Raw genomic sequence first — 23,199 nt, 5'->3', positions numbered from 1 at the left:
AGGAGGACAGAGTACAATCCAGGTTAGACTGCTCAAAATCCTCCTCTAGGAGATCGCTGTCCTGGCAGAGGCCACAGTGAGGATGGCGTAAGTGTGAGAATTCATCTCAGAGCTCAGCTTAGCAGCCAGCAAATGAGTATTTCATTTTCTGTAGAAACTACTGGTACTGGAAGTTTTGTTTGTTTTTTCCTAGAGGGATATATGGTTCAAGAAGAGTTTTAAGATTTTTTTGAGGGAGAAGGTCTTGCTTGAACAATATAGCTACTTAAATAAGGAAGGTTTCAGGACCGTGCTGGGATGTGGAAGAGAGTGGAAGCTCTGCCATCTTTTCCCAGCCTAAGGCTCCTGTCCTCCATAAGAGGAGGATGTTTTCTCATGTGCAGACCAGAACAGTCGCACAGAAGGTGAAGAGGAGTTGCCTGAGCCGAATTTACAGTCCATTCTCCTTTCCTGGGGTTGGACCTGAGCCACTTGTCAAATCAGCTGCTGCCTCTCATGGGGTGTGTGGCAGCAGCCAGCCTCCTGTGGCTCTAACCCAACTCCTGCATTTCATAAGCTGTGGCTCCTTTCCTTTACCTCACACTGCTGTTCTGTTACTGAAGGGAAATTGTCCTTTAAAAAATGAGCTAACAGCTTTTCTAACAATTTCCTTCAGCTAGGGCAGCAGCCGCCTCCTCCGGGCTGGGGCCTTTCTTCCTCTTGGCTCTGGCCTGCCAGACCAGCAGCGCAGCACTTCCCAATGACAGGCTGGGGGTTAAAGAACTGGAATGAGGAGCTTAATAAGACCAAGCAAAGCCATAAAAGCAGGCTTCTGTTTAATGAATTCACACCTTCGAAATACTTTCTGTGTCTTTCCTTTTTACTGTTACTTTCACGCTGTGGGGGTTTCAGCACAGTTATTGGCCTAACATGAATTGTATTCAACCTCTGCTTAGCTTAAACAGTTCTATTGACCATAAAGATGTAAGTATGTGTAGAAGAAGAAAGGTGTGATTGAAAAACATTATCTTATAAAGGGGTATCTCTGTGGAAATCTGTGTGCTGAGTCTTTCAGTGTGAAATTATGTTGAACAGAAACATGCTATTATGGCTTTACTTGGTCTTTCAATGTTGAAAAGGTAGTAAAACATTTCAGTTACAAGTTACGGTGGTCTTGCATTTCTTTCCCATTTGTTGCTTTCTTTGTGCAAGTCAGAAATCCTTCTTTAAATCCTTATTAGGAAGCTGAAATCTAAGATGTTATGTCAGCATTATCCGAACAGGATACCGGACAAAAAGAGGCTTTCCTGCTAGGATTACTAATGCTAATCAAGGAATACCATTCATTTGTTCTTTGTAAAGGGTGCTGTGCTAAGCCTTGAGAAAAGCAATAACAAGCAACTGTGTTAATGAAACACAGCTCGTTGTTTTAAAATATCAAGACCAGATTTGTTCGGGATAAAATGCCTGCTCCCAGAATAGCCATTCACTGCCTGAGCTGAGCCCCTTGTGAACGAGGCTGTGTGGTCTGGTGGTTAACACGAAGCCCAGCACGCAGCCCACTTCTAATTCTGACTGGGGACAATGAGCGAGCAGGCTTACCAGAGTAATTGGATCACAAGCCCCTGGGGTCGGAGGAACAGAAAGAATACATTTGAAACTCAATACCCTTTGAACTAGCCTTTGCTGGTATAAGATCACAGGTATTCTCTTAATAACATTGTTTAGTTCTTGGCACAGTTATCTAGTAAGTAAATGGCAATGAAAAGGGCAACGTTAAGGGTACTACTTCCTCAGTGCTAACTGGGGAGACAGTACCAACTTGTGTCCTTATTTTACAGAAGCTCCCTATCTTAATGGCTGGTTACAAAAATGTCCTATCCTACCTCCTGGCTTTTATTATATGAACAGCTGAAATTTACATTAAAAAGCGCCTTCATCTACCTGGGTTATTTTTATAAGGGAAAAATTGGATTTTTACAAGGACAGCATGTGAAGTATTCTCAAAGGTTAGGTTTTAATAAGTCCTGCAGCATGAGTAGTATTTATTGTTTAGTATTTACTTCCAATGCCCAGAAGTAAGGTATCACGTTTGTTTCTCTTGTACACCTTCTAAATATAGAAATAGCAATATAGTAGACATGAAATATGTAAGGGGTTCAAAACCAGCAGTACAGTACTTGTCTAAAATGGATACAATATGAAAGGGGGAAGGAAAGACAGTGTTTAGCTCTTTTTAAAAAAATTTTCTTTCCTAATGAACATGCAACTGCAGATACCAGAATGCACGAGTGAAGAGCAAAGAGGGCAGGAGCTTGGTCGACTGGAGGAGGAGCGCATAGTAATACTAAATAACTTGGAAGAACTTGAGCAGAAGATCAAAGATTTAAATGACCAGATGGATGAATCCTCGAGAGAGGTATGAAATATATTTTGGTTTTAAATGTCTTGCTAGTTAGGTGTGTCTACATAGCATAACCCTGATGGGTTCCACCAAGTGCGTAGGAAACCGTGGATGTATGTAGCCTTCATATTATGTACTTTTTCACCAGAATTAGGCACAGAATCACAGAGCTGGCAGTCTCCTACTATGAAGGTTCTTTTCCCCAGCAAGGAGATGGATGTGATGCTCAAATTAGCTTTTCCCAGCTGTAACCATTATACTCCTAAGTGGAATTAGAACTATCTTGCTTATTGAATGGTCACTCAATTGATCTAAATACCTTGCGTCACTGGGGAGTTTTGTGGTGGTATCTCCTGTGACCGTTTAAAGAGAGAGGAAGTGAGACAACTTCCTTTTAAACATTCTTGGCTTTATGATGGCAAGGTTATGTTGGCACCCTCTTGACTTCTGGAATCTCACAGTTGCAGACTAAGCTGGCCAGGCATTTGGGTTGTGCTTGCTCTAATTATCAATGACAGGAAAGACACAGCTGTTCCAGAAGGGTTTCCTATGGAGCCTGGACACAGAGAGTTGGTACAGTATCGCAACAGGAGGAAGCACAGAGGAGAAGGATTAGAAAAGAAAAAGTTTTGGAAAAAAAAAAAGAATCTCCAAACTGAAGTTGGTTTGGACTTTATTTTGCAGTATTTTATGTTGCAGTTTTACTTTTTTTCAGATTTGTGATCTCTTTTTTTAACTTTCTTTTGTGGGAGTATAACTTTTATTCTTTTATAAATGTTTCTCTTGTGAATAATCACCAACTCACTTCCCTTCCCCCAGAAAATAATGTGTATCAAGATTTCTTCTTAATCTGGACTGCTTCTGAAAAATGTTTTGTGTTCCTAGTTGGATATGGAATGTGCCCTTTTGGATGGGGAACAGAAATCTGAAACAACAGAGCTGCTGAAAGAGAAGGAAATATTGGATCATCTAAACAGAAAAATAGCTGAGCTGGAGAGAAATGTTATTGGTGAAAAGACAAAGGTAACTGAGTTACTTTAGCTAGCTTTGTGCTCTGTTCTCCTTGATCTTCAAAATACATTTATCTTATTAACATTGATGATGGAGGTTATTTTATGAAGTACTGTCTATATGTAAATTTACTTGATAAATATGGAAGAAAAAAATAGTTGTCTCCCCATCAGCTCTCTGTCTTGTTTCCCAAGGTATGCTTGACAAGCAAAATATAGTATGTTTAAGTAAAAAGACCTGACCTATTGAGAAGATATTTTTTGATTAATAAAAAATCCATATAGGGCTTGGGTTTGGGTTATCTGTTGTTTAAAAGAATAGTATTAATTGGACTGTTCCACTGCCCTCCATTGTAGGTCATGTATTTTGAGTTTTAAAAGAAACGTCAAAATTAAGGGAATAGAATGAAAGCTGCATTTTCAGAAGATGGCTTTATCTATTACTGTATAGAATAATACCTAAGACATCTGTCAAACACATAGCTTTAAAACAATTATGTTGGTTTATTTTTTTTTTGTTCGCTGACTGACAATTTTAGTACTGCAGAACATTCTCTCTGGGATTAAGCCAAAGGAATGAATTCGTTCTCTTACACAGTCAGATACTTAGTTGCTGTCAAATATTCAGCAAATACATATAAGCATCTATTTGCATAATAAGATAGCACTATAATAAGATTTTAAGCACAGAATGGGAAGGCCCTCCAAGGTGAAGCTGTCCCTCTCAAACCAGGGAGTGCAGGTTCCCCCCAGCGAGGCTCTGGTGGCCTCCCCAGGCAGGCAGTCCCCATCTCCACAGGAGATGTGCCACGGACAATAATATCTCAAGGTCAGGAAGTTTTTCCAGTGCTTTCAGCCAATAATGTTTCCTTTTTAAATTTCATCCTCTACCTCATAATTTAGACCTGTCACTTGTGGAAATACTCTAGCTAGTCTCTCCCTGTCTTTTTTAAGCTTTCCAGACATATCTGGAAGTCTTCTGCATTGTTTGCTTTTGCTTAGACAAGCAGCACATTTTTAGCTCTTTCACAGTTCCCATTTAATTCATACCTTACAGCTTGCATTGTTTTATTCTGAGCTTTTTGTCTTCAATTTCTGCCTCCGCTGTCGTGAGCCCGAATGCTGTTTTGTGGCTGTATTCACCAAGCCGATGTCTGAGAAGGAGAATGGTGCTTCCACATCTCTGCCCTGTGGAATGACAACACATGTCCAATTTAAGCTTGAACTTTCCTGGACTTTCCTGCCTGCACTTTTCCTTGTTCTCGTGTAGCCCTCAGTGATCCTTCAGCATTCAGTGTTGCCTGTGGTTACATTTTAAGTTATCCTTGAGTTTAAAGTTGGTAAGAGCAGATAGGGTGACACAAGCAGATATTCTCCAAAAGGATGCTGCTAGAAGTTTTGGTTGGTAGGTGGTAACAAATAACATACCCAGATATTCAAGAGAGCTTTTACCTTTTGTATTTGTTTGCTAGTAGCCTCAAAGTTCAACAAAACTAATGGCAATTATTCTAAAACCTGTGGTCTGTTTAAATTTCCATGTAATTAAATGACAGAACATTAGAGTATAGCAGTCAGAAAATTAAGATGCCAGATCTAGTTTAAATTTTCAGTTGAACTGAAACATGGAAAGCAGCACTAGAAAAAGTACTTCTGTTATTTAAAAGTTCACTCGAAACATTTTTTTCAGCTTGAAGCACTCCACTGGTCAAATCTGTTACAATGTTTTAGTTGCCTTTTCTTTTGTGTTCCTTTATTTTTTTAGCCAAACAAACAAATGAAAACCCAGCTATAAGTGCATACTTTAGACTTATAGTCATGGCTTGGTTAATACTGAAATTATCTTTGTAGAAATAAATTCTAAGAGCGCCCACAGGTTTTGTTCTGAAAGCAATGCATAAAAGTGAAAGTTAAAAAAAAAATGGGAGACAAGCTTCTGCAAACAGGCAAAATATAAAGTGGCAGCTGAAATGTTTCAGAGAAAGTAGTGTCAGCCAGCAAAACAGATGGCACTCATCATGTCAACAAACAAAACTTCTAGCTGACTTGGAACAGCAGTGTTTTTTAAAGCTTGATTTGTGTGTCTGTGCGTTTGAGGTTGCAGCCCTGCAGATCTGATCCAAGACAGGCAACATCTTGGCTCTCTGGCAGTACAGGACCAGAAAAGGGGTGCTTGGGTGGTCCTTGTTGCTGAAATAATGTGAAACTTCATGACCTTCTCAACAGAGTTAAGGCTCAGGTTTTGTCCAGTAGTTGCTGATGGTACTTTCTGTGTAGTTTCTTGCAAGAACAAGTGTCCCAGTGTCCACATAGTGGTCACAGTTTCTTGTAGTTGCCTGAATATTTCAGCCCTGACGATACAGGTGGTCTTGGTTTTGGTGGCACTTCCTAGCAAGAAGCTGTCGGGTCCCATTGCTTGGACAGTGGTTACATTTCTGTCAGGGTAAGGGAGTGATATCTGAATGTGCTGCATGGTGGTGTCTTGAGGTGAGAGGGAGAGTTAATTTCACTCACGAAATGATGCTGGGGTGTTAGTGCTGTACATGATGGCACTTGTCTGTGGAGCGACTTGAGCATCTCCTGGAATTTGCCACTGATCTCAGCACCTGTTTGACAGGAAACCCTTGCCTGGTTATGTTTCATCCTTAGCTGTGCACCTGCTTGAAAAACTTGTGAAATTCTTAAAAAGAAAGATCATAAACTGCAACCCAGTTATTGTGCCATCGTAAGTACTTTAAATAGACTGTAGGTGGAAGTTTTTATGCTACTTTCTACCCAATTCCTTATTTTTTTAATGCCCTGTGCACAATTCATTTAGATGAGTATGCAACGTTTTGTCAACTTTTGCATAGTTTTAAAGCTGAAGTTTAAAAATAACTTTCTAGCCTTTGTGAGGCCAGAGAATCAGCTGGAAAATGTACTCAAAGGCGAGAGGCAAAGAGAGTTGTGAGGTCAGTTTTGGGCTGTGCCAGTGTGCTCTTTGCTGTGTCCCAACACCTTGCTGGTAAATCAGGAGTGGATTTTGCAGGTGGGTTTGTATGTTATGTTGTACGCTGCATTCTGATCTCGCTTGAGTCCTGTGCTAAGCCCCAGCCAAACACGTGGCAGGACTAATGGTGAGGAAGAAGGAATGAATTGGAGGGGAAGATAATGTAGTGTACACCCTGTGGTGAGTTGAAAGCGTTTCCCTTGCTTTTGTGAGCGTGACACTGCATACCTCATAAGGAACAGATCAAATAGTGTTGATTTACTTAAGTTTTGGAAATAAGAGCTATGAGCAGTTGCTGTTTTGAAAAGATGACGAAGCCTTTCAGCACTGTTGCAGAACTCGGCCTAGTTCTGGCTGTGGTGTATCTCTGCCAGGTACTAGAGCTGACCGGACTCTCTTGTCCTGACTGGGGTAGCTACTTCCAGAGCTGGGAAACAGGAATGCTGTTTGGCATGGCCTGTGCTTTCAGCTGTGCTGGAAATTGTGTTAGTGTATGGAGGGAAGGGTCTAGCTTTGCCTCCGCGGTTGTGCTGCTTGAGCACAGCTTACAATTATCTCTTTTTTTTTTTTTTTTTTAACTACCATGTGCTGCATATTTGGTTTTATCCACAGGAAAGGATGACCAACTATGTATTTGAATAGCAGCATTTAAGCTATTAATTGCAAGTTCTAGTTATGCAGGGACAGCCCTGAAAAGTCATTAGCAACACAATTTGACAGATGTAGCCTGAAGCTCTCCATGAAAGAACTTTGCTACAGATACTGACAGTATTACTTTGAGTGCAGCCTGCAGGTGAGCCGTCTCCCTTTGCCCCTGCCACCCGACCCAGCTTCTGGTAATTGCCGTGACAGTCATTCATGTTACTGTACTGTGGGCGTACAATAATGATGCTATTGTTTCAGGTGGAATAGCACCTCAGGTCCACAGTGCTATTTTCAATTATTACTTCCTCCTGATGGCTCTTCATTCACAAGACTTAGTTCAGGATTGACGTTTGTCTATGAGGAAGCTGGAGAAAATTGTATTTACCCGATTGGATGTAATCCAGATTCGCAAAGTACTTTCTTTTCATACAGTGCTTCCTCAGTCAGTGTAGTTTTAAAACATGTGGTCCAGCATATGTGGAGAGGAATGCTTAATGATTTGCCATACCTGATGTCTTCAAGTTAAAGCCTGAGGCTGAAAGTGGCAACATAGCCGGGCAAAGAAAGAATTAGGTTAGTGAGCATGAATAAACAGGAGTAACTGAAAATGAGTAATGAATTCAACAGAAGTGCTGTGAGAGGTAGTCATAGCTAAATGGGAGTTTTGGCAGAGAGCTTCAAAACAATTATTTATGCAAAGGTTTAGACTGCATTGTAGGAGAAAGATGTTATTCCTCTTTCTCTGGAGGACCTTTGTCTTATGTCATTATGGAAATACATACTCTTTTATCAAACTGGCTTTCCTGGCCCTTTTTGAGAGCAGAAATCAGGAGCAGCTGGCAGCAGATAACTCATCTGTTTTTTTGGAATACATTTAATTTTGTCCACATGCTTTTGTGGAAATATTTTTCAGTCATTAACAGAATATCCCAGATGTGCCAAAAATTTTGAAGCTCGGCCTCTTTGCTGAATTAGTACAGCAAAGTTGTGCATGAATTGAGCCAATGAAAGAGCAGCTGTTTGATGAGCCATATGAAGGGAGACACCAGCAATCAAAGTTAAGTATACTGGTGGTCTCTCCTCAGTCCTTTCTCTTCTGGATTCAAAACTGCTGCTGCTGTTTTTCATCCTGATGAATCTGACAATTTTGTGCCTCATAGCATAGCCTTTTAAATCTTTCCTGGTCAGATTCCAGTTTAGCAAGATGTAAGCAGTTGTTTTAATTGGATAAGTTATCCTGTCCGTAACATTATTAACCTCCTTGAGACAAGATACACAAGAGCAAGTATTCTGAGGAATACTTGTATCCACTGGGTATATACACATAAGCATATCTTGTAGAGAGAACACTAATGATGGAAAAAGATAATTATGAAGACTGAAGGAGAAAAATTTGAATTCACAGGCTTTCTTTTAATGTCATCCTTTAATGTTGAAGACTATATGGAATTTTAATTTTCTCAGTTGAAATTTTTTCTTCTTTGGATGATTATTTCCTCCTCTTCTACATTCATGAAGAAACAGTGCTCTAGAATCAGGGGTTTTCTTTTGCCTCTTCATCTGTTCACTAGGACAACACATTGCAGTGGCCGGAGAATGAGCTTAGAAGTTCCAAAAAAATTGAGTTGTTTTAGGAGCAAGTTAATGCATCCAACTATTGTGATTTTTTTTGTTTGTTAGTTTTTTACTTTCAGTGAGGGATTCTTACTGTGATTTAAAAAGCTTATGATAGTAAAATTATACATGCATGTGAAACAAATCCATTGAGATCTCTCATACAGGTGCCATTGCTGTATACACTCTGTTTTGATGTGTATACTAAATTAGTTACCAGTTGTACAGTAAAAAAAACTATTGTGAAATACCTTCTTCTGTCATAGTATGTTTCTTTTCATATGCCTGGCGTACTTTGTTGTTTTCCTCTTAATGGTTTCTTTCATGAAACTCACAGGGATTTAATGACAAATAACTAAATCGTGACAAGTTTTATGCTTCTGGCCTGAAAGAGATCAAGGAATGCAGGAATGAGTAGTCTGGAAAATACAGAAGAGGAATATGTACAGTTTGTGCAAAGGAAGATCTGTTTCATTTCAACAGTGTTTCTTTTAATCAGAGTTGTATATGGTCTAATTTGTATCAGCCATTGCACTGGGAATGCTTTCAACTTGCAGGAGTGCTGGAAAACAGTTGGTAGACCACAGGTTCAACACTTCCCCCATGTGTACCACTTGCCCCTTTCAGCAAGTAACCACTGAAGAGCAGGTAACATTTCCAAGCCTGCTTTCTGTTAGGAACTAGACTATTTTCTTGCAAATTCATGGCAAGGGTTAGGCCATGAACAACAATTTTGTCAGTGAGTTGTTAAAGTCATATTTTCTTGCTCTTCCACTTACTCTCCAAAATGTTTTACTGAATGGACAAATGGTGGTATCACACCACTTCCAAGTGGAAAGGAATCATTTCTGTAATCTGCTCTTTCTTCTCCATCTCAAGCTTTTGCAGTTCTTCTGTTCACTGTAAGGGAGGGATGGTCTTGTGGAGTGTAAAACAGTAAAAGTTTGGCTAGAGGTGAAAGCACAAAGGTGAGATGGAGAAGCTTTTCAGAACGAAGAACTGCATGTGCTGCTTATTTCTTGGAAACCTGTGAGAGTTGTGAGACTGACTGACTGCATACTGAGAGACAGAGTGTGCATGCCTGACACTTGGTGTGGGTGATGAGATGTTGCTGCCTTAAAACATGGTGAGTTGCAGGTGAATTGGACTGAGCAAAACCCTGGAGTATTTCAGCCTGGAACATTTAAAGTATAAGAGTCTGTTGGAGTCAGTATTTTATTTTTCCTTCATTTATGGCTTGTAGGTTTCATTGCAGTTTCTCTTTCTTTCTGAAAATAACACATACTTTAGATTTTTTTATTTGGATTTTGGGGAGATGACACAGTTGGAAGGTTGTAGGGTGTGCCCAGTTCATCTAGGCATACACTCCATTTCACAGCGACCTGGTAAAAATGGTAGGTTTGTTGCTTTGGTTTTTTTTTTTCCAATTTGTATCTGGATCTTTGAGACACACAGGCACATGCCACTGTACAGTTTTAGCCTGCTTGCCTGCAGTAGCAGAATGTGATGAATGACAAATCGCAAAGTAGCATAACTTCTCTGCAGAAGGGGTGTGGGCACCTGCCAGGGTTTTAAGTAGCAGTATTGATCGGGCATAGGGCATCCTTAACCACAGGAGGCAGCACTGAAGCAATTGCTCTCTTTCTTTTGTTTTCCATTCTTCTAGGGGCCTTTTATTTCCTGTGTCCTCATCATCTATGAGATCTGTTGGCTATATATTCTCTCTTTCTCTCTCTTTGCCTAAAATGGATTCTAGCAGATGTAAAGATTGATTTCCTTTTGTGACTCATGTTGATCACTTAGGGTGTGTGCTCATGTCATGGGTGCTCTGCTGACACCCTGTGTCTGTGCTCTTGGATGGTTTCACACATCAATTCTTTCTACTGCCATCCTGCACAATATTTAGATATCCTCCAAAACAGATCCAAGCTGTGCCACAGCATTGTCACAGACCAAGTCAGTCTTCTCCTGTATCCTCGCTGACCCCAAATTCGTTTAATGCACATTGAGAAGCAGACCACAGGCCAAGTTGGGCAGTAGGCTAAGACCAGATGTTGTGCTTTACTGTGCTGTACTTCTTTTCTTTGGAAACAAGATGTTGAGAATTCAGCCCAACTGCAGTTAAAGTGACTCTGGAGTCAACGCTGGGACTGAGAGGCGGTTGTCAGCAGAGAAATGTTTAACAAGTGCAAGCTTATGCAGTTAAGATGAGGATGAGCAGCTGGAGCACTTAGGTTCTCTTCACAGAACAGCCACAGGCCTGCCTCAGCTGCATCTTGCACTTCGCCTGCAAAGTTGTTAATCTTCTCCCTTCTAAAAGAACTTGCTTTGATCCATTTATAAAGAAGACTGCGTGGAAAAAATTCTGATTATTCATTTATTTATCAAATTACTTTTGTGAATTAAATTGACTTCACCAACGCACAGTCAGAGATGTCAGCGAACTTAACTCCACAGCTGCAAAACATATAATGCTTCTCATTGCTGAAAGTGATATTTCCTGTTAGGACTGCACATTTTGAAGGGAGCCAGTTTGGTGGGATGTTAGCACTTCCTATGATATAAATAGACCAGATGAGTATCGCTTTCAATCTCAAAGGAATACACTTCTCATTTCTTGAGGGAAGTAACTGTATCTCTGGCAGGATTCTCAGGGAGTTTTATACTTGCTGCTGATGTCTCCTCATACTCGAGATTCGATTTGCTCCTTAATGAATGAGTATGCTTGTTGCAGCGCGTTGACATTTAGAGAGCTATTAATAGCGTCAGAGGCACCATACTGCAGCTAATGTCAGAGAAGTCCTTGCTGCTTGGGTTGCTGGGTGGGCAGAAAAGGAAAGCGAGAAACAATGTGGCAGACCTGTAGGTTGAATGCTAAATGGACAGCTGAGTTTATGAGGCGGGGAACTACCAGTTTATTCATAGATTTCCCTCTGTGTTGGAAGTGAGGATGATTCAGCTAATAGGGTTCCTTGGGGACAGAAAGCTAGAGGTAACCTCTCAAGAGCTGCGTGCTTCTCACTACAAGAAAACATTGAGGTGCTGGAGTGGATTCAAGGAAGAGCCATGAAGCTGGTGAGGAGTCTAGAGCACAAGGCTTATGAAAAGCATCTGAGAGAACTAGGGTTGTTTAGCCTGGAGAAAAGGAGGCTTAGGGGAGACTTACCGCCCTCTACAACTACCTGAGAGGAGGCTGTAGCGAGGTGGGGTGGTCAGTCTATTTTCCCTAATAGCTAGTGATAGGAAGAGAGGAAATGGCCTCAAGCTGTGCCAGAGGTTTAGATCTGGACATTTGGAAAAATTTCTTCACTGAAAGTCATCAAGCACTGGAACAGGCTGCCCAGGGAAGTGGTGGAGTCACCATCCCTGGAGGTATTTAAAAAATGGGTAGAGGTAGTGCTTAGGGACATGGTTTAGTGGTAGACTTGGCAGTGTTAGGTTTATGGTTGGACTTGATGATCTTAAAGGTCTTTTTCAACCTAAATGATTCTGTGATTCTCCCTCATTGTGCAGCTTGCACATGCTACATCCTCTGTATTTCTGGGCCCTGCTGCTGTAAAGCAGAGGCTAGTACAGGAAGTCCAGGTAATTGAATATGCTGGTTCAGTTGCTCATTTTTAGAAGCTTAAAAAAATAAAATAATCTTTTGGGTTCAACATTTTGTTCATCTGACTATATACACTGAGAAGCTGCATGTGTAAATGAAAATAACAGAGCTGGGAATTTGGCTGACATTGGGCTTGAATGAGAATGCTTCCTGTTATTTTTAAATGCTGGTAAAATGAAATCCCAGCCCCTTGATCCCACTCAGGTTTAGAGATAAAACCATAAAGAAAGCAAGCAGCTAATACACATTTGTTATTGTGCCTCTACCATGTGTGAGCGTTTGAAAACCTTGTCAGGAACAGCAAAGAGAAAGTTTTGAGGAAAGACCATCTCACAGTTTGAAATAGCGAGTACTGTGTACTTAATGAAGTTTCTTCCCTGTTGCAAGTGCTGGCAGGGTTCTGCAGAGTGTCTGATCATATGGCACCAGCTGAGCCATGCATTTAATTGTAAAAATAAATAATAGTTGGGACTGAAAAGAGGACAAATGAGTGGGTGCCATGACAGAATTCAGCTGTTCTTGGAGCATCCAAAAGAAACTGAAATTCTGGGTCTGATAATGTTAAAATTTTTGAGTATCAAGGAGAGTTAGAGGTCATCTGAGAGGAGCTGCATAACTATAGAACAAGTAGGAAAAGGGAGCTATACCAGTGTGACCCCAGAAGGTAGCAGAGCATTGCGCTTCAGGGACTCACTTGATTATTCATGCCTGGCATACTGGGCATACTGGTTTTTTCCAGTTTTTAGCTGCTAAGTTGAAGAAAATGCATCTGCTAATGTAGATGCAAGTAAAAGGCAGTGAAAGAATTCTTTGCACTCCGATTTATTTGTTCCTAAACTTTGGTCCATATATAAGTAATAGTCTAAGAGGTAGTTTTAAGTGACCTACAGCCAGTCATCAGAGCAGTGCTGCAAAGTAAATCATGTAGTGTTTTGTTACAAAGGTTTAAAGGTTAAAGGCTTTTGAGGGTGAGAAGCAGCGTGTTGAGTACTGCTGCTCGAGTGGAGTAAGAGGAGAGCTGAACTAGCTGGAGGAGACCAGGGAGGTCCCCTTTGATCCTTGAGAACAGGTTACAGTTCCTGTACCCTGAAGCAAATGAATTAATTTGCTAAATCACTTAGTGCTTCTGCTGTAACAGGATTTCCTGCATGAGTTACTTCTTTATAAAGCTTTGTCTTGATCTGGTTCTTCACTGGTTGCTAAATGTACTTAACTGGACAGAGGCACAGAGCCATGTAATCAGTTCTCCTGGGAAGATCCATTTTCTCCTCACTGCCAGACTACAGTCATTTTTCCATCCATTTTGCTTCCTAAAAGCTACTCTTTTTCCCTCTTCTTCATTGGTTGCCTCACTAACATGGCCTCCATTTCCCTTTTTTAATTTTTTATTTTCATTAGGTGAGGCAAGTGTTTGGGCAGTGGGCTTCAATGGCATCATCCAGGCATGGGTACAAAACAGTGACAAGGGAGAGAATTAATCACTGCACTAAAATGATTAATGTTTTGTTTTTATCATTTTGCATCCCACCATTGCATTTCAACTAACAAGGTTTCTGTCTTTGACCTACATGCTTCAACTGTTTGATAAGGTTTTGCCTTGTGCTGTCATAATCACTAACAACTGCTTGGGTATGAAGGTAATTTTGTTTATTTTCTGGTTCATGCTTCAGGAAAAATTAAAACTTGATGCTGAGAGGGAAAAACTAGAGAGGCTTCAGGAGCTTTACTCGGAGCAGAAGACGCAGCTTGATAATTGCCCTGAGTCCATGAGGGAACAATTACAGCAGCAGCTGAAGAGGGTCAGTAGCAAGTTTCAAGATTGCACTAACTTTTTTTTTTGGTTGTTTGGTTTTTTTTTGGTTTTTTTGTAGAGTTAAGTGTAACATATTGTGTGTCAAGTATGGAGTGTCTGAACGTATTTGCAACTCATAATTGTTAATAGTCCTGAGGGTTATGGGTTTTTGTGGAATGCATGTACTAGTTAATGTGCACGGTGGCAAATGAGTAGAGTACAAATGGACAGATTAGAAATCATTTTGTGTTGAATGTTTTTAAAGCTTTGAGCTACTTGCCTGTATTTAGCACCTTTGGCCTGCTGGGTGGTATGGAAGCTGCTGTGATGTGTAGATGGATGGTAGAACATTGCTCTTTGCCTGTGTGAGCAAAGACAGGAATTGAACTTTGGTCAGTGGGATTGGCTATTTCAGCAGCACTTTCCTGGCGCTCTTGTTTGATCCTGTTATGTGCTCCTCCTTCACGGCGCTATAAATGGTTGTCTCAGTGAAGCCATGGATAACTTTTTTTTTTCATTATGTAACTTAGCCTGAACTGTGCTTTGAAAAATTCATTTTGAAGATTATACCACTAAAACAGCTTCATTATATCCTACATTTTCAACAGTTGCACATCGGTATCTTTTCATAAAGTCTAATTGCAACTTGATTTTATTTTGTATTATTTGTAACAATCCCCCCCCCCCATATTGTTTGTGGATGTACAGTTATTTTCTGTGGAAAGTTTTTAATATTTGTTAATGTGAAGTGAGTTCTACAGCACATCTAGTTAGCTTTGTTCAACGGGGGGTAAATTTTCAAAGTATCAGTATGGCAAGCTCCAGAGGCCATATGAAAGACAAACTTGATCTTTTTACTTCATTTTTTTTCTGGCTTGAGTGTTTATTTCAGGAATAAGGGCTGTAATATCAGTGACCATGACAGGGCTTTTTTGTTTTATAGGAAAAATTCTTCAGATTTTGATTAATTTGCAGAACTGTGTTTTATTTTTTTCAGGGAACAAGAAGTATAAAAATCCAGCTTTGGAAATAACAATATTAAGTTCTATTTGCTTTTTTTGAGACATTTAAGGATTTTTGTAAGTGTCTTTTAAAAAAAAAAAAGGCAGTATTATGTAATATCTCATGCATATTAAAAGGAAAGGGAGCCTTTCCTGTGCAGTCACATACTTGAAGGTATTAATTCATGAGAAGCTGCAGTCTTGTTGCTGTGGGATGATAGTAAATCCTTTTTCACTCTTGACTGCTTCTAGAAATCTATTTGGTTAAATTTTTAAATTTGTTTGTGTTCCTTCTAAGTTGGATTCATAATGATTTTTGGATTTGAAAGTGGGGGTGCAGTTAAACAAAACTTGATATATGGGGGTGCAGTTAAATGTCCAGTTAGTCCTGCTGCATATTCTTCTAGGCCAGTTGTAGTGAAAGTTAGCTGTGGCTGCTGTGGTCAAAGCAATAGAAGTTATGACTTGCATTAGTGCACAGTATCTCTCAAACAGATATCAAATGTGAGAGCAGTTATGAAATTGCTGTAAGTATTGTACCAAAAATAGAGAAGATATCTTTTTCCTCCAAAATAAGTCCAGTACAGAATTAAATATCTGAGTATTCAGCAGGCTGTCCTGTATTAATTACTGCCTCTGGCCAGTCCCAAAGAGTGGTGGTGAATGGAGTTAAATCCCGCTGGAGGATGGTCACGAGTGGTGTTCCCCAGGGCTCAGTATTGGGGCCGGTTCTGTTTAAACATCTTTGTCGATGATCTGTATGAAGGGATTGAGTGCTCCCTCAGTAAGACTGTAGATGACATCAAATTGGGTGAGAGTGTTGACCTGCCTGAGGGTAGGAAGGCTTCATAGAGGGACCTGAACAGGCTGGATTGATGGGCTGAGGTCAACTGTATGAAGATCAGCAAGTGCCAAATCCTGCACTTGGGCTACAACAACCCCCTGCAATGCTACAGCCCTGGGGACAAGTGGCTGGAGAGCTGTCCAGCAGAAAGGGACCTGGGAGTTTTGGTTCACAGCCAGCTGAACGTGAGCCAGCAATGTGCCCAGGTGGCTAAGGCAGCCAATGGCATCCTGGCTTGTATCAGGGATAGTGTGGCCAGCAGGACCAGGGAAGTGATCTTTCCTCTGTACTCAGCACTGGTGAGGCCACATCTTGAATGCTGCGTTCAGTTTTGGGCCCCTCACTACAATGAGGACATTGAGGACTGGAGCATGTCCAGAGAAGGGCAGTGAAGCTGGTGAAGGGTTTGGAGCGCAAGTCCTGTGAGGAGTGGCTGAGGGAGCTGGGGTTGTTTGGAGAAAAGGAGACTGAGGGGAGACCTTATTACCCTTTACAGCTACCTGAAAGGAGGTTGTAGGGAGGTGGGAGTCAGTCTCTTCTCCCAGGTAAGAAGCAATGGGATGAGAGGAAATAGCCTCACGTTGCACCAGGGAAGGTTTAGATAAGATATTAGGAAAAATTTCTTCACTGAAAGGGTTGTCAGGCACTGGAACAGGCTGCCCAGGTAAGTGGTGGAGTCACCATCCCTGGAGGTGTTTAAAAGATGGGAAGATGAGATGCTTAAAGACATGGTTATAATTTGACTCAATGGTCTTAGAGGTCTTTTTCAACCAAATGATTTTGTGATTCTATGGAGATGTGAAGGTGGTGAATTCCCTTATTGCCTCATCTCTGGGACTTCAGTAATGTAATTTGTGCCCAGGGAAGCAGACAGCCAGTTTGGCTGTAGCAGCTACCTGCAGGGTGGTGGGTCTGGCGTATGAGCTGGGGTTGGCAGTGGGCAGCTGGCACACTGCATGGACTTCTGAGAGGTTGCTGCTTATTGGTAACTGTAAGGAATGTACACTCTTCCTGGTGGGCAGGGAGGACACTTCATCAGAGACTGGTGAAACCTGTGGGCTTCTGGAAGGTACTCAGGGAAAGCATTGATCTTCCTGATGGCTTCGTTAAAGTTAATTAGCACTCTTCATCCTTCACTGTTAGTGTGAAAGCACCAAAGCTTGTTTGTTCTCATGTGCCTGGTTATGTAGAGATATGTGTAAATGAGGCATGAGAATAGATTCCTGGATTCCTGCAGAGATCTGAAAAAGACACTGGGTGTTCTAGGAAATGCCTTACTCTTCAGAGAAAATTCTCCTAATTTTTGGAAATTATGTGGGCCATGCAGCTCCCACCACATCCTGACGTAAGGGCCTCTCCCATCAAATTTTTTCTTGTGTCATTACAGAAGTAATGGAGATCCAGGAAAAAATTACAGTTTGAAAATTCAATATGGAAACATTGTGTCTGTTATTTGTTACTAGATTATATGTTACAATATTTTGATGTCAATTGTTTTAATAAAAATGGGGGAGTATACTTCCTACTTGGTTTAGAAAGGCATTACCTACAGTGAGAACAATTATTCTCCTGCAAATCCTACCCTGCCAAGTAGCATCCTTGTGAAGATCATGTCAAGGACTCAGTGGGCACACCTCAGAGCCAGACCTTGTGTCCCTGTTGCTGTACCCTGCTCCTGCAGGCTGCCTGGGGTCTTGGTCCCCATGGGCCAGCCTGGTTGGTGATCACACTGCAATGTGCTTGCAACCACTGGTAGAGCTAAGCTTTTGCCACTCACTTTTGGAGGTGTTTTAATTTGAAAATGGACTTGAAAATTAGGTACGGGGTTTTTTTTTTCCAGTGGACGCAGTGGTACAGAATGTGGTGAAATTCTTGTTCTGTAGTGCATCTCACAATGAATATAGCATTTCATGAGCTGAACTGGCTATCAGTTGCCTTCTCTGAAGTCTGTTTCTTCTTTTGCTTCAGTAGCAATTAATTGGGTATGAAATAGCCTGAACTTGTTGGCTTCCATTGTCCGTGCAAAGCCTTTCTGCTTGCTTTGAATGCTGAAGGTGGCTGACTGGTTTGAGTGAAGCCTTTTTGTATTGTAGGTAACCGTTTTCTTGTAATTTCTAGCCCATGTCTTTGCTTTTGATCTCTTCACTATCTCCTGCAAGCACATCTTTGGAGAATAACAGAAAGTTGTTGGTATTATGTGCATATTGTATAGAGCCTCAGCATTTAATAACAATGCAATTATTAAAAACACCTTTTTCTTCATGAATTTGGAACTTTTAAGTAGGGATTAATGTTATGAATACACAGATGTTGAGGGAGAAAGATCAGCATTCAGTTCTTGTGCTGTAAAGCACTGTAAGTTTTACCTCCTCATCCCTAAGTGGAAGGCAGGATTGTTCTTATTTCTCGGGTCTTTTCTGCAGCATGCAGCCTCATCATCCTGATATTGGTCCAGGGGAATGCTTGAAAATGGGCTGATACCTTTTCTGAAGTAATAGATCTACTGAGTAGGGTGGATGACTTCAGTCTTTAATTGTGAATTTGCACAGGGAGGAATTGCCAGCTCTGCTTCAGTGGCCCACGAGCAGCCTCTGGCTGTGCAACTGGTATGGTTGGACATTGCTGCCAAGGTGATGGCAGTGTGCTGATGGCACACAGCTTCATGTATCTTTTGTCTTGCCTAACTGTGTATCTGTTAATAAAAACAGTACTGGTCCTTGGGCTAGACCTGGAGAAATTCTAACTGCAGTTCAGAGTCCTTTGTTTGAGGGTGTATTCCCATAACTAATTCAGTGTGCAGTTCCCTGGTGTTACTGGGATGATACTGTCTGTCCTTTTTGGTTGGTAAGTAGCTGCTGTCCCAGTTTGGCACATGACCTCACCAAATGGGTTTGGGGTTTTGGTGTTGTCGCAGCTGAGCTACAGCAGAGTGATCTGCCCAGCCAGGGTGCGGTCAGAGCTTAGGAGGCTCCAGCTGCAAAACAGCTCCCTTACCATACAGGTGCTTTGTGTCTCTCAGCAGAATGAGACAGCAGGAGTGGTGGAGAAAGCAATGTCAAAATAATCATTAGCCCTATTTGTTCTTTTATCATCACAGTAGGTCATTAAAAGCCTTGAGCTCCCGTTTGAATATGTTGTATGAGACATGTAAATACTGTTTTAGATTGATTTTTGTATTTGTAAGTATCTCTGGTGTCAGTGAAAGTGTGATTACTTTTTATGTTTTTAATTTTTTTTTCTTTTTTTGCTTAAGGATGCTGATCTGTTGGACATAGAAAGCAAACATTTTGAAGATTTGGAATTCCAGCAGCTTGAACATGAAAGCAGATTAGATGAAGAGAAAGAAAATCTGACACAGCAGCTCCTGCGTGAAGTAGCTGAATACCAGCGTAGCATTGTCAGTAGAAAGGTAAAAGCAGTAACACTTGATTCATTTGTTCTCTCTTGCTGAGCATAAAGGAGATGAAATGGATCTACAGCCTGCTCATCTGTAAGAAATAATTCAAGTTTCCTCTTTGAAAAAAGCTTTTGCAGCAGAGTGAAGGTGATGGCCCAGTAACATCCCACACAGAGCAAATCATGCACTTCTACAAATAGAAATAAATCAATAAAGTGCCACACCCTGTTTGTGTATTTTTATATGAAAATTAAACCCTCTAATCTGTTACAAAGCTACCAAAGTTGTTTTTTCTCCTTTAAGAAAGGAGATTTGTACACTCTGGGCAAAATTAGTTATTTCATGGTCATAGTTGATCCTGGTGTTCAGTGATTTTGCTAAAATAATAATAGAACATCAAATTATGATGATACCTTAATTTCTAAAAACAGTTATAAAGGCCTTATCTCAACCAATTAAATACCAGTTTTTCAGAGATCAGAGGTTGCATCTGCTAACCAGTTCTGTTTACTATATGGGTGCTGGTCACCATATTATCAAAGAATGTATGCAATTGATCTTTTGTCTCTTCAATAAATTATTCTTTACTGCCTAAATATTATTTAATAATCTCCTTAAGAGCAGTAGGCTGTCTTGTAAATACTTTTTTTTCATATTGCTTCACTTATGAATGAGTAAACTCATGAATAGGATCCTTGCTGCAGGTTGTCTTGTGCTTTGAAAATAAAACAGGAAAGGACCTGGGGGTGTTGGTGGACAGCAGGATGACCATGAGCCAGCAATGTGCCCTTGCGGCCAAGAAGGCCAATGGCATCCTGGGCTATATCAGAAGGGGTGTGGTGAGTAGGTGGAGAGAGGTTCTCCTTCCCCTCTACTCTGCCCTGGTGGGACTGCATTTGGAGTATTGTGTTCAGTTCTGGGCCCCTCAGTTCAAGAAGGACAGGGAGTTGCCTGAAAGAGTCCAGCGCAGGGCCGCAAGGATGATGGAGGGAGTGGAGCATCTCCCTTCTGAGGAGCGGCTGAGGGCGCTGGGTCTCTTTAGCTTGAAGAAGAGGAGACTGAGGGGTGACCTCATTGACGTTTATCAATTTGTAAAGGGCGAGTGTCAGGAGGAAGGAGCCAGGCTCTTCTCAGTGACAGCCAATGACAGGACAAGGGGCAATGGGAGCAAGCTGGAGCATAGGAGGTTCAACCTGAACATAAGGAAAAACTTTTTTACTGTGAGGGTGACAGAGCACTGGACCAGGCTGCCCAGAGAGGTTGTGGAGTCTCCTTCTCTGGAGACATTCAAAACCTGCCTGGACGTGTTCCTGTGCGACCTGGTCTAGGTGATCCTGCTCTGGCAGGGGGGTTGGACTGGATGAGCTTTCAAGGTCCGTTCCAACTCCTAATATGCTGTGATTCTATGAAATGTGTAAATTGTGATTGTTTTCTCTTTATATTAGGAAAAGATATCTGCCCTCAAAAAACAAGCCAACCATATTGTCCAACAAGCACAAAGAGAACAAGATCATTTTGTAAAAGAGAAAAACAATTTAATAATGATGCTGCAAAGAGTAAGTATTCATTGTCTTTCAAATATTTTTAGCATGTAATAAAAGAGCATTTCATAGAATAAAATAACATAGAGCATGGCAAAAGCATCAGTTTGCAGAAGCTAGCAAGTAGTGATAGACATCTTTTGTATCAATTAACCTTTTTTTAAAAAAAAAAAGTCTTTTGTAATTAATCAGCAGATTTCTTAGGAGAAAATGCCAGTGGCGTTTAATAATTGAGAGGGTTTCAGAGGTACCGCCCTTTCAGAGCACTCACCCAGAAACACCCACTCAGATGCTGAATCTAGAAGCCTGTGCTCCCTGTGTGGCTTCTGGAACCATGCACAGAGCTCTGATTTTTGGCTTGTAGCCCACACTAGGCCACAGGACGAGCTACTTAAGATCAGTAAACATCTGGTTAATAAGAAGTTGGCATGAGCCCTTCACATCCATTTCATGTTTTGCTTTTAGTCATGAGAGAAATCATGTTTAGTCCTTTAAGAAGAATCAACATTTTCAAGATTCCGAAGGAAGACCTATTTAGTTTGCCTGTGGTTATTAAATACTTTCACTAGTTTTTTGTTCTGTATCTCCTATTTTTTGTTCAGTTCTACTGTAAGTGGATAGAGTTGAAGCTCTGCTGTGTGGTTTCTAGCCTTCTATTCCAGAGTGTTTCTTTACATGCTTAAGAATATGGCTAGCATTTATTTTCACTGCATGGCTGTTGATATTTAACATAAAATGTCTGTTTTTAACAGGAAAAAGAGAATCTCTGTAATCTGGAAAAGAAATATTCCACGCTTTCTGGAGGAAAGGGATTTCCTATCAGTCCCAATAGTCTAAAAGAGGTAAAGAGATTCACTGCTTTTTACTTTACCATAAGTAACTTCTAGTAACTTTAGCATTTAGTGAAGTCCTATTCATGCAATTTTTGTTGAGATGTGATGAAATTACTTTGTAAAGCTATTCATGGAAGTCCAAATGAGCAAAAATAGCTTCTCTTGACATTTTCCCAGATGTGACTGGTACTGCCTTAATATCTTGCCCTGGAAAAATGATCATTTTTATGTGTGTGTTTGCTGGGGGGGTGTGGGGGGAGTGTTGGTGTGGTTTGTGCCTAATTTTCTCAGAATAGACAATTAAACCTCATTGAAGTGAAGAAGAATGAGGTCCAGAAATAACTCTGTTCAAGTATCAATACAGTTCTGTCTTATTTTTGCACTGTGGATTTTATCATTGCCACCCCCTCCTCCCCTTTTTATTCAAAGGGTCTGTAAGAATGCACGACAAGTGTACATTTTGATCTTTTTTAAAAATTGAAGACTTCAAGCTACTGTGGTTGTAAGATACCTATTGAGCCATGCATTTAACTGTTCTGAATAGTTAGAGTAAAGATGTCAAATTTTTTTTGCTGAAAAAAATTGAGCCAGTTTGAGTAGTGCACGATGATACCCAGAGTTTACCTGCAGCTGTGAAGACTTCATAGTTTTGAGGGTACCACTTTAAGCCTCAAGGTCCATGAGCAAGGTCAGTGTAAGGTAAACCACAGTCCATTACAAAGATTCAGTCAGCACCTATGATAATTAGCATAAACTTTCCATATTTATCTTCTTGACTTGATGAATCTGCAAATTGCAGCTAAACATGAAGTTTATGGAGAAGCAGAAAATCTAGCATTTAAAATAATACACTGACAGGTATCTGTGGCTGCTTCATTAACTTCTGCTTAAGAGGTTTGACTGGACTTGCCAGATCTGCTTGTAACGAAGCCCTGAACAAGGTTGGCCACATCTAACTGTGTGGGTGTCACTACAGGAAGTTGGGCTCTTGAAGTCTAAAGCAACCGCTTACCCACTTAGCACCTGGGAAATGTGATCTTGCTTATTTGGGCTCCAAGTTCTTGGTGAACCCAGGTGGCTTCCAGGTACTTAGACTTCCAGTGTCCTAAGTGGCACTCTGATCTGGACATCTGGCAAATTTAAGCTTCATTTTTTTCATTTTGAAATGGATCTGTTTATTCTCTCACTGGAAAGTAGATGCTATCTCTGGCTTTTATCTTCATATCCACATAATGGTTTGCTTAACCACAGATATTTCAAAATGCAACTACATTAAGTGAGCCTGACAGTCTTTTTATTGAAATGGATTATTGAGTGGCGTCATTCTATTCACTGCAGTAGAGTCCATTAGGACTTACTCAAAAGTAAATGAGAGAAGGAACAGCAAGGGTTATCTGTTCTATGCCCAGTGTTCCCATAGGCTCTGTCCTATAAAAGAAATGTTTGTCTCAGTCCAGTTTAATTTTTTCTGACTGTTCCGGCACCTTTAAAAATCAGGCACCAAATCGTACACGGGCTGAAGCAGACTGCCTGCACACAGAAGTTA

The 23,199-nt window shown here is 40.8% G+C and overlaps 1 protein-coding gene across 1 annotated transcript in view; it reads left to right on the top strand.

The window, feature by feature from the left end:
• The window catches only part of PHLDB2 (pleckstrin homology-like domain, family B, member 2), a 58,767-nt gene that overhangs the window by 13,657 nt on the left and 21,911 nt on the right, over positions 1 to 23,199 (top strand). Inside the window, exons 4-9 of the mRNA XM_010189253.1 lie at positions 2,255 to 2,398; positions 3,269 to 3,406; positions 13,916 to 14,044; positions 19,136 to 19,291; positions 20,725 to 20,835; positions 21,573 to 21,662. Of these exons, the coding sequence (XP_010187555.1) occupies positions 2,255 to 2,398; positions 3,269 to 3,406; positions 13,916 to 14,044; positions 19,136 to 19,291; positions 20,725 to 20,835; positions 21,573 to 21,662 (768 nt within the window). The remainder of the gene's footprint in view (positions 1 to 2,254; positions 2,399 to 3,268; positions 3,407 to 13,915; positions 14,045 to 19,135; positions 19,292 to 20,724; positions 20,836 to 21,572; positions 21,663 to 23,199) is intronic.

This window comes from Mesitornis unicolor, unplaced genomic scaffold (assembly GCF_000695765.1).
Source record: "Mesitornis unicolor isolate BGI_N332 unplaced genomic scaffold, ASM69576v1 scaffold7490, whole genome shotgun sequence".
Taxonomy (NCBI): domain Eukaryota; kingdom Metazoa; phylum Chordata; class Aves; order Mesitornithiformes; family Mesitornithidae; genus Mesitornis; species Mesitornis unicolor.
Note: the sequence above shows the minus strand (reverse complement) of the source record. Positions and strands in the feature narration are given on the sequence as shown.